Source organism: Zeugodacus cucurbitae, chromosome 2 (genome assembly GCF_028554725.1).
Source record: "Zeugodacus cucurbitae isolate PBARC_wt_2022May chromosome 2, idZeuCucr1.2, whole genome shotgun sequence".
Classification (NCBI taxonomy): Eukaryota; Metazoa; Arthropoda; class Insecta; order Diptera; family Tephritidae; genus Zeugodacus; species Zeugodacus cucurbitae.
The window spans coordinates 22,737,700-22,749,265 of record NC_071667.1 but is presented as its reverse complement, the minus strand read 5'-3'; the positions used below and the strand labels follow the sequence as shown (position 1 = coordinate 22,749,265).

General features: G+C 38.6%; 1 protein-coding gene across 1 annotated transcript; it reads left to right on the top strand.

The window, feature by feature from the left end:
• Positions 1 to 7,850: 7,850 nt before the first annotated feature.
• Positions 7,851 to 9,439, top strand: LOC105215831 (protein dj-1beta). The gene is made up of 3 exons (XM_011189982.3): positions 7,851 to 8,135; positions 8,206 to 8,525; positions 8,594 to 9,439. The coding sequence occupies exons 1-3, from the start codon at positions 7,893 to 7,895 to the stop codon at positions 8,742 to 8,744; spliced, it is 714 nt and encodes a 237-aa protein (XP_011188284.2). The 5' UTR covers positions 7,851 to 7,892; the 3' UTR covers positions 8,745 to 9,439.
• The last annotated feature ends 2,127 nt before the right edge of the window (positions 9,440 to 11,566 follow it).

Below are 11,566 nucleotides of genomic sequence, written 5' to 3'. Positions count from 1 at the left end.
ATATAGCCATACCCTATGTAATAACACCTTGCTGGACTTGTACACTGATCAATATATGAAATAATTGAATAAAGTAAGAGCCATCCAGAGTAAATCGGGTTCATACCTTCAACGAGTCTTAATATACCGCTCATTGACTTGATACCATACGTGTAGATCAGGATTGATATCTAAACAAAGTAAGATGCATATGTTTCTTTTAGCAGATTCAGAAAAAGCAAGAATAAAATCGGCCAATAGTTAGTTCAATAGACCTTAATACGTATTTCGAACATTAGCGACATATCTTAAAGAAACTAGGTTACGATAAGTTAAATTTATGCCCAAGAGGACGTAATCACTTCAAAAATTCATCTAATAACATTTAGTGAAATTATTTTTCGTGCCAAATTTTAACTGACTTGAAATGATACACACTCTTGCAATAAGGAAAAATTTCGAAAGCTTTTGAATTTTGGCACCGCGTGAACTCAAATGTCCCTTACATTTTTTCGTAACTTTTTTCTTTCCCGTTTTTCGCTGCTTTTATGGCAGTTTTACATGCATTTTTGGCAATTGCCTTGGACACTTTTACACCGCTCGCTGCATTGTGGCTCGCCGTTTTCGGCCCATTTCTGCAGTTTCGACATTTTCGGACTTTCGCTGCACTGACTACTGATGCGGCTGTTGATTAAGTTCCAATGAAAAAATTCTTGCTGCGTGCTGTGTTGATTTCTGCGATTCTTCTGCCGATTATTTCGGCATTTTTGCTTGGCGTTCTATTGTTGTTTTTGTTATTCTTATTATTGCTGTTGTACTTGTTATTGTTTTTTCAGCACATTTTACTGCTTTTCGGGCCACGCCAATTTGGTCGCTCGATAGGGTTAACCACGCATTCCAGCCTACTGCCGCTTATGCTCCACCTATTGCTGTCATGTCAAGTTATCTCGACCCGAACACTGACAACATAATATTATGGCCAATTAGTGGCCGAAATTTAGTGGCGTATGCAACCTGCAGTCGGTACACACAAGTTTCGGCTTCCCACATTTTTGATTAATCTTATTTTGTTTCTGTACGGTGTTGAGATGGTGAGGCGCAGTACGATCAATGTACTCGTACGCATTTTGAATGTGTTTATTTTTTTATTTTTATTACTTTTTTATTGCCTGTGCACGTTTTGACGCTTCTTCCCTCGGGCATTTCGTACCTTAATTAGCGCTTAATACCGCAATTGTATGCAATTGTATGCAATTTTCCACAATTGCTGTCGATACGCATGTGAAGTACCCTGGTACCACATTTTGGGAAGAAGGCGAACTCTGTTTACTTTTCCTTATTAATTAATTGCTCTATTCTCCGCACTCGTTCTTTCGACATTCTCCACACAGTTGATCACACAGCCTTTTCCTTGATTATTAGCCCCACTTTGATTATTGCTTTCCACTTCATATTGCATTTCAATTCATTGCGCTTTTCAAATCGACGTTTGATTCACATTTCAGCCGCACCTATGCTCTCCGGCCGTTTGATATTCGTTTAAGTCTATCAATGACCAAGTAACCCAATCTATCGCAACTATTACTTGCAACAGTTGTCACCGAACGCACTGCGGCGCGCACGATGTGTCAGTAGCATAACAGTATGCAATCGATCAATCAAAGCAATCACGCGAATCAAGCAGTGTGCAGTAAGCGGACACGTTGGAATAACGCGCGACACAATAACATAACCTCACATTTTTGGTCGCTATATATATTTTTTTTTAATAAACTGTTTGTAAAATAAGTTAGATAGTGTTATTAAATCAGATTCTTAATGTTCATATATAGAGGATGGAGTCATATGTAGAAGTTCACGTAAGTGAGGAAAGTTTCTGACTGCCATTCACTTGGGAGTGGCCAGGAACGATTCTTTTACATGTGGCTCAAGCAGCTCACAACTTCCGGTCTTAGACCAAGTATCCTCTGGGTAGCCAACAGACATCCGTCTGGAAGCGAGCTAAAGTGAGAAGGCGAATCCCGCTTATGCGGTTGTGCGTAGGGCTTGGGACCCACCACATAAAAACGAATAACCAGTGAATAAGAAACACAGGCCTCGGATGAGAAACCCCCCTTTTGATGACGACCACGGCAAACGTATAAAGGACTATGATGTAAGGGCATGCACCTGGAATGTCCGGACCCTTAATTGGGAAGGTGCCTCTGCCCAGCTGGTTGATGTCCTCGTAAGAGTAAAGGCTGACATCACCGCAATCCAAGAAATGCGATGGACGGGACAAGGACGGAAGAAGGTGGGTCCTTGTGACATCTACTACAGCGGCCATATAAAGGAGCGCAAATTCGGTGTGGGATTCGTGGTGGGAGAGAGACTCCGTCGTCGAGTCCTGGCATTCACCCCGGTGGATGAACGTCTAGCCACAATCCGCATCAAAGCGAGGTTCTTCAACATATCGCTGATTTGCGCCCACGCCCCGACGGAAGAGAAGGACGAAGTGACCAAAGATACCTTCTATGAGCGCCTAGAACGTACCTATGAGCGCTGCCCCCGCCACGATGTCAAAATCGTGCTTGGCGATTTCAACGCTAGGGTGGGTAAAGAAGGTGTCTTTGGCACAACAGTCGGAAAATTCAGCCTCCATGACGAAACATCACCAAACGGTCTGAGGCTGATCGACTTCGCCGGGGCCCGAAATATGGTCATCTGTAGCACTAGATTCCAGCATAAGAAAATCCATCAAGCTACTTGGCTGTCCCCGGATCGAATCACTCGCAACCAGATCGATCATGTTGTGATAGATGGACGACATGTCTCCAGTGTTTTTGATGTGCGTACGCTTCGTGGTCCCAACATCGACTCAGACCACTATCTTGTAGCAGCTAAGATACGCACCCGCCTCTGTGTAGAAAAGCGCACACGTCAACAAACACAAGGAAGGTTCGACATCGAGAAGCTGCAATCACAACCGACAGCCGAACGATTTTCTACTAGACTTGCACTCCTGCTCTCTGAGAGCACTCATCAGCATCTCGGTATAAGGGAGCTGTGGGACGGCATATCAAACTCCTTGCGTACAGCTGCAACCGAAACCATTGGCTTTCGGAAAAGCCAAAAAAACAGCTGGTATGATGAGGATTGTCGTCTCGCAGTGGAGAGAAAACAGACTGCCTACCTCGCAATGTTGCGATCGACCGCAACACGAGCGGGATGGGAAAGATACCGAGAGCTGATGAGGGAAGCGAGACGCATTTGCAGAAAAAGAAAGAAAGAGGCAGAAATGCGTGAGTATGAAGAGCTTGACAAGCTGGCCGACAGGGGTAATGCTCGAAAATTTTACGAAAAGATCCGGCGACTAACTGAAGGTTTCAAGACCGGAGCACACTCCTGTAGGACCCCCAGCGGTGATCTAGTGGTTGATGACCAGAGTATACTGTGTTTGTGGAGGGAACACTTCTCCAGCCTGCTGAATGGCAGTGAAAGTACAACACCAGGAGATGGCGAACCCGATTCCCCAATCGACGACGATGGAACAGATGTTCCATTGCCCGACCGTGAAGAAATAAGAATAGCAATTACCCGCTTGAAGAACAACAAGGCGGCGGGGGCCGATGGATTGCCGGCCGAGCTATTCAAATATGGCGGCGAAGAGCTGATAAGGTGCATGCATCAGCTTCTTTGCGAAATATGGTCGGAAGAAAGCATGCCCGACGATTGGAATCTCAGTGTACTCTGCCCAATCCACAAAAAGGGAGACCCCACAATCTGCGCCAACTATCGTGGGATAAGCCTCCTTAACATCGCTTATAAGGTTCTATCGAGCGTACTGTGTGAAAGACTAAAGCCCACCGTCAACAAACTGATTGGACCTTATCAGTGTGGCTTTAGACCTGGAAAATCAACAACTGACCAGATATTCACCATGCGCCAAATCTTGGAGAAGACCCGTGAAAAAAGGATCGACACACACCATCTATTTGTCGACTTTAAAGCTGCTTTCGACAGCACGAAAAGGAGCTGCCTTTATGCCGCGATGTCTGAATTTGGTATCCCCGCAAAACTAATACGGCTGTGTAAGTTGACGTTGAGCAACACCAAAAGCTCCGTCAGGATCGGGAAGGACCTCTCCGAGCCGTTCGATACCAAACGAGGTTTCAGACAAGGTGACTCGCTATCGTGCGACTTCTTTAACTTGATGCTGGAGAAAATTATAAGAGCTGCAGAGCTAAATAGAGAAGGTACAATCTTCTACAAGAGTGTACAGCTCCTGGCGTACGCCGATGATATTGATATCATCGGAAACAACACCCGCGCCGTTAGTTTTGCTTTTTCCCGCCTGGATAAGGAAGCGAAGCGAATGGGTCTGGTGGTGAACGAGGACAAGACGAAATATCTCCTGTCATCAAACAAACAGTCAGCGCATTCGCGTCTTGGCTCCCACGTCACTGTTGACAGTCATAACTTTGAAGTTGTAGATAATTTCGTATACCTAGGAACCAACATTAACACCGATAATAATGTCAGCCTTGAAATCCAACGCAGAATCACTCTTGCCAACAGGTGCTACTATGGACTGAGTAGGCAATTGAAAAGTAAAGTCCTCTCTCGACGAACAAAAACTAAACTCTACAAGTCCCTCATCATTCCCGTCCTACTTTATGGTGCAGAAGCGTGGACGGTGTCAACATCCGATGAGACGGCACTAGGAGTTTTCGAGAGAAAGGTTTTGCGGAAGATTTACGGTCCCTTAAACATTGGCAACGGCGAATACCGCAGAAGATGGAATGATGAGCTGTATGTGTTGTTCGACGACATAGACATAGTCCAGCGAATAAAAAGACAGCGGCTACGCTGGCTGGGTCATGTTGTTCGAATGGATGAAAGTGCCCCAGCTCTGAAAGTTTTCGATGCAGTACCCGCTGGTGGAAGCCGAGGAAGAGGGAGACCTCCACTCCGGTGGAAGGACCAGGTGGAGAAGGACCTGTCTTCACTTGGTATTACCAATTGGCGCCAAACCGCCAAAAGGAGAGATGCGTGGCGCACTGTTGTGGACTCGGCTATAACCGCGTAAGCGGTTTCTACGCCAGTTAAGAAGAAGAAGATATATAGACAACTTTGGGAATGTACATTTTCAGTACTGAAAATAAAGTGGAAGCGCCCGGAGCCGGTCAAATAATTCACCTGAATTATTAAAGAGATTACTGTATCACCAGTCAGAGCATCATCAATCAATCAAAATCCCTATCACTAGAGAAAGGTATGTCTGGCTGAGTACAAGAAGATCTCTACAACAAATACATACATCACGACCCATCCAAACAAATGTTGACGATTACACATTGCTAGCACGTCCACCTGTTTAAGCGTTTACCGCCAGTAGAGAACGTATATGCAGCCCGCCTTCTCTCTCTCTCGATATATGCTCTCCAAGCGATTTCAGTTGGCACGTTTTCGCAGAAATCACGCCTGCTCCCACTCTTTGCAGAGCTCAGGTTGCCTCGCGAAACTAGAGTGAACTTCATTCAACTTTGTTTTGGATACTGTGGTAGATTAAACTCATACTTTTCCAGACTAGACCCTGGCATAACCAACATGTTTATAAGGTGTTCTTGCATTACATCAATCTCGACTTTGCATGCCTAATTATCATCCACCCATCTGTGCCAATTACCGTGAGATAAACTTCCTAAATATCTCGTATAAGGTTCTATCGAGAGTACTGTGTGAGAGACTAATGTCCTCCGTCAACAAACTGATTGGACCTAATCAGTGTGGCTTTGGTCCTGGAAAATCAGCAACTCACCAGATATTCACTATGTGCCAAATCTTGGAGAAGACCCGTGAAAAGAGGATCGACACACACCACTTTTACGTCGATTTTAAAGCTGCTTTTGACAACACGAAAAGGAGCTGCCTTATGCCCTAGGCAAAACTAATACGGCTCTAATACGGCTGTGTAAAGATTTCAGACAAGGTGACATTATCTCGTGCGATTTTTTTAACCTGATGCTGGAAAAAATAATTAATAATAATAAATCTTGACAACAGTTGCAACTTTAGACTGAGTGGGCAATTGAAAAGCAAAGTCCCCTCTCGACGAACAAAAACCTAACTCTATAAGTCCCTCTCCTGCTTTATGGTGCAGAAAGATTTATGGCCCTCTGAAAGTGTTCGATGCAGTACCCGCTGGTGGAAGACGAGGAAGGAAAAGTCCGCCACTCTGTTGGAAGAACCAGGTGGAGAAGGACCTGGCTTCACTTGGTATTACTATTTGGCGTCGAATTACGAGGGAAAGAGAAGAATGGCGCGCTATTATCGATGCGACTTTATTCGGATAAACGATTCCTACGCCAACTACATACATATGTACATAAATCTAACAGCCCTCGCCCTGTAATCCGACCCCATCGAAGCAGCACGTTTCCTTGGCCTCACCCTAGATGACTACCAATGACAGAAATCCACCACCTTTGCCGTAATAAAAAATAGAAAGATCGAAATAGTGAGGACATTTTTCACTTAATTTCTCCTTTCAACATCAGTTTCTTGTTAAAAATTGTATAAATTCAATTTGTAAATAAAAATGTGCAGCGCTTACTTCATAGCAAGCGCTGCATCTAGCCATCAATCAATCACTGCATCAGTCAAAATGTCAAAGGTGTTTGACATAATAACCGAAGGCGCTGGACACATGCTCAGAACTATTGGAGACCAATGTCGTGAAAGTCGAAGCTGATCGACAAAGCTGATAAAGAGAGACAGTTAAAAGTAAAATTAATGAGACTTAAATTCAATTAAGTCAATAATTACATGCATAAAAATGTCATCAAAATCAATTTCATCGATTTGTTTGAAGTCAACAGATTTGAGATAGAACATTTAGTTTACAATGTAGAAAGAGCATATATAGATACTTAAGAATGTTAATAAAAAGAATAAGGCACTCCTAAACTAATTTTCAGAGAGTATTAAAACATATCTACGATACTATAAACATGTATGTATGTATGTAGTATACTAGCAGACCGCTCCGGCTTCGCACGGGTTTAAACAAACATTTCAAAAGTTATAAGTTTTTACACACTTATACACACTTTCCCATTCATATGTATGTACTTTCCAGTTTCTTGCGTGGGTTCCTTTTAAAAAAGTAAAATGAAGTAACAGGAAATTATATTTTATTTGCAATGAGCTCAAACTTTGTTACGACCTCTCGACTCGACTCACTGGCATGCGATTGCGGAGCGAAAAGAGTGACTTGCAAAACAATTTTCAATTTCAGATTAAGGTTCTCCATCACGGAGCTTTTTTGATACCCTCACCTGGGAACTATTTCCAGAAAGTTGAGATTCTAGCAATAAATATAGCCTATGTTACTCGGGATCGAATGTAGCTTTCCAATGGTGAAAGAATTTTTGAAATCGGCACAGTAGTTTTTGAGTTTATTCATTACAAACATACACACAAATATTTCTTCTTTATAATAGTAGTATAAGTTATAGATATAAATTTGTTGTACTAACAAGAAAATTTATCATTGAATCCATCAAGACTATATTTGTTCTATCGAATATAAATTAAATAAAATTAAATATAAAATAGTCAGCTTATTTGCTATTTCTGCTTTATTGTAACAAACATTTATAAGATTATTAAGTGTACCAACATATACTCTCAACAATGTGATTCTATAATAATAATCTCGCTGCTGGTAAACATGTTTCAGCATTTATGTTGCTAAACACACATAATGTTGCAGTGGCCATATGTTTCGGCAATATTTTCTTCATCAGTGAAGACACAAACCTTTGAAGACACATATTATTTACAACTGGCAATGCTCTAAGAAAATATCCCAAAACCAGTTGTTTATGTCAGTTTGACTGGTCTAAATTTTTTTCACCAAATAAAAACAAATGTTTGTCGCCCTGCGAAGGTCATTATTTAATAATCGCAAATTAAACAAAATTTATATACCGTTTCCAATCAAACCGAGTGCAACAACAAAGCCCTATTTGTGTGTCTTGTCAAGTCAAACTCAACTGAATCTCAGCTACAGCAACTCCTGCAACATGTCTAAAACAGCATTGGTTATACTAGCACCCGGCTCCGAAGAAATGGAATTCGTTATAGCCGCCGATGTCTTGCGACGTGCCGGGGTAAGTAAAACGGTACAAAAAATAAAGTGTAGTTTTATTTTTAAACATATATCTTGCACTTTACACAAAGGTTAAGGTCACCGTTGCCGGCTTGAGTGGTGTTGATGCAGTAAAATGCTCACGCGATGTCTGCATTGTGCCAGACACATCGTTTGATATAGCGAAAGGCGGTATTTACGATGCCATTGTTTTACCGGGTGGGCTTGGTGGCGCCAAAGCAATGTCTGAGAGTGCTGAACTTGGTGCACTGCTCAAAGAGCAAGAAGCGGCCGGACGTATTGTAGCAGCGATTTGTGCGGCACCCACTGCCCTCTTGGCACATGGCATTGGTAGTGGCAAAAATTTGACTGCATATCCTTCAGTTAAGGGCAAATTGAAGGATGCATACAAGTAAGTTTAAAGCTTGAAATTTGAAAGTAAGAAGAAAATTAATATAAAAAATATATCATATTGCATAGATACATTGACGACCAGAATGTAGTGCAGGATGGCAATTTGATCACAAGCCGTGGTCCTGGTACAGCTTTTGATTTCGGTTTAAAATTGGCTGAAGTATTGACTGGCTCTGATAAAGCCAAAGACGTAGCCAAAGGTATGCTCTTGGCGTAGAACGGTACATGGTTTAAATTCTAAATTGCTGTATGGTTACTAATTCAATAAGATTGAAATAAAATTGAAAGCTTTAAGCTGTAAAACGCAAAAAACGTGATTTTGAAATGTTTATGTTATTGTTCCATATCTTAGCGCATTATGAGAATTTAAGTTTTTCGATTAGTTTTCATGGTGCATCGATAAAAAAGTTTAAGCGAGTCAAAGACTTGTTGTTTGTTGTGTTGATATTACCGTTACCACAACAGCCAGATAAATTTTGTGCAATCAGTAAAAACGTCTATCGATTTTCAAAGACGAGATTTAAATGGCTTAACCATTTGAAATATCCGCTGAACCCTCCATTAAAACCCGCTAACGTCAAACTGATATTTCGAAACTAAACGCCTTAAACGCAACATAAACAATATAATCAACATTGTTGTTGTTTTTATTACAATTTTTATTTGTGTTTTGTATTTTTATTACTTTTTACGCAATTTCATTAATTTATTTGCTTTTCTTAGTTGTTAAGATTTATTTCTATATATATACGCTTCATTTTCTTTCCGTTGTATTATGTTATTGTTGTTTTTATTGTATAATATATTTAATTGTCATAATTATCTTATATATTATATATATATATACATATGTAGGTATGTATACATGTATAATTGGTATTATGTATAAATAAATATGCAGACAATTTATTACCCACACACTTTCGGCATACGCTCGTATTTGCTCGTTCCTAAATTTCAATTGAAATATCAAATATTACAACACATTTTCTAAATGCATTGCATTGTTGTTGTTACATTATCATTTATACTTTCACTTAAAATTTTTTTCGAACTTCGTACTTCGATTTTTATTTGATCTGTATTCCAATACTTTGCAATTATACAAAATTTGGTTCTTTTGTTAATGCATTCTTTACATTACTTAAAATAAATATTTTCAAATTTAAAACAAGTAAAACTTACTGAACTAGACTTTTCTTCAACTTATGGTAGATGCTCGAAATTTATTTAGAGTTCGTGAGAGTTAAGGTATATAGGAGGGGAGCGTGTAGAACAACAAAAATACACGTGTTTAAATTGCAGCTGCTCACGTCTAAATAGTGTGTTAAAAGTTGACAGTCACTTTTTAGTAAGTGAAACTTGGTTTTTGAAATCAATAAAATTACGCTTTTTTAGTTAAAACATTATTTTTAAAACGACAACTAAACTGCATTTTAAAAATATAGTTTTACAACTTTTTCGAAGTTTAAATCTCTGAAAAAATATTTTTGGATTGACAGCTGTCTTTTTGATATTAAAAACTCTAAATTCTTCGACTAAAAACGATTGGTTAAAAACTTTTTTAAATATTTTTGGTGTAAGGTCTTGCAGTATTCTATTTCTGAAATGTCAAAAATAATTTTTTTTTAATTTTTCTTTATCAAAAAAATAAAAATGTGCCTTCAAAAATCTGTTATCTATTTCGAAAAAAACATTCAGGGGTATTGTGGAATCCAAGACAGATTTGCTGAATGTCAGAATGGCAAACCAATTCTGATTTTCATTGGTGTCACAGAATCTGATTAGATTTTCGTCTTTTCGAATATAAGCAAACCAATATTCGAATCAGCTGTTCTGCTATTTATTCATGGGGAAAAATTAGCAAGACATGTTTTGGAATTGTAATCATAATTAATTAGTTCAAAATATTCATTAAACCCAAAAAATATAATTAAAATGATACATTATTTCAGCTTTTATTTTATTTGGCAATGAAAGTAGCGCGAAAAAATGAAATTTTTAAGGAATCACAGTAATTCGCTTTATGCTCAAAGGAAGTCAAAAATAGTAATTATGTTTATGTAAAAATGTACATATTTAAGTGTATATATACAGAGGAACTTCTCTAACTCGCATCACCATAATCTACAAAAAAACTTCGAGGAAATTTGTATGGAATTGCCTTTCAATTCACTTCAAGAGTTCGAGTTATGGAGAACTTTGAGTTATAGAAATTCGAGTTATGTAAGGAAATTTGTATGGAATTTGATTTTAAACGCTATTGCCAATTTAAAAGTTCAAGTAATGGCGATCTTCGAGTTATGGAAGTTCCAATGTATATTGTTTAACTTTTATATAAAAATTTAGATATTTCCATGATCTAATCTGAATAACTTATTTTGTAAAATTCTTAGTATATTTTATTTTTTTCCATTGAATTCAATAATTACGTCATTTAGCGTTCTTATCTAATTTTTTAATAATAATTATATTTTTTCCAAAGCGTTTTAAGGGCGAATCAAAATAAATTTGAACAAAATGTCTCAAATCTGTCAGCCCTGAAGCTCTTGGTTTGTTTCTGATAGTTAAACCGATAAAATTGGTTTCCATGACACCTAAAACCAATAGAATTTCTGATTCGAACATCAAACCAATAATATCAGAATTCATGACACGAACCAGAATTTTTTGTCGGTTTGAATTCTGATTCCGACAACTGTCAGATTCCACAACAACCCTGATTATTTTAGAAAATCATTTATGTGTAAATAAACATTTTTGAAAATAACATTTGTTAAGACACATTTTTTAGTCGAATTTTGACAAACACATTTATACACTTTCCAAATTTACTGGTTAAAAAATAATTAGGATTTATCTTTAAAAAAATTACTTCGATTTCTATTAATTTTATTTCCAAAAACTGCTGTACCAAACTAGTTTGAATTTTCAAAATTCATCTTTTTATATTAATTTACCACACTTACCCAAAAAATATATATTTATTTTTTTCTTTTAGCCCAAAGCAATACATACTTATTATTTAGTTATTTTCGA

Coding starts and splice junctions, on each gene's coding strand:
- LOC105215831 (XM_011189982.3), top strand. CDS start 7,893: ATGTTTGTCGCCCTGCGAAGGTCATTATTTAATAATCGCAAATTAAAC. Junction 8,136..8,205: donor ATGTCTTGCGACGTGCCGGG/GTAAGTAAAACG, acceptor CTTTACACAAAG/GTTAAGGTCACCGTTGCCGG. Junction 8,526..8,593: donor AAATTGAAGGATGCATACAA/GTAAGTTTAAAG, acceptor CATATTGCATAG/ATACATTGACGACCAGAATG.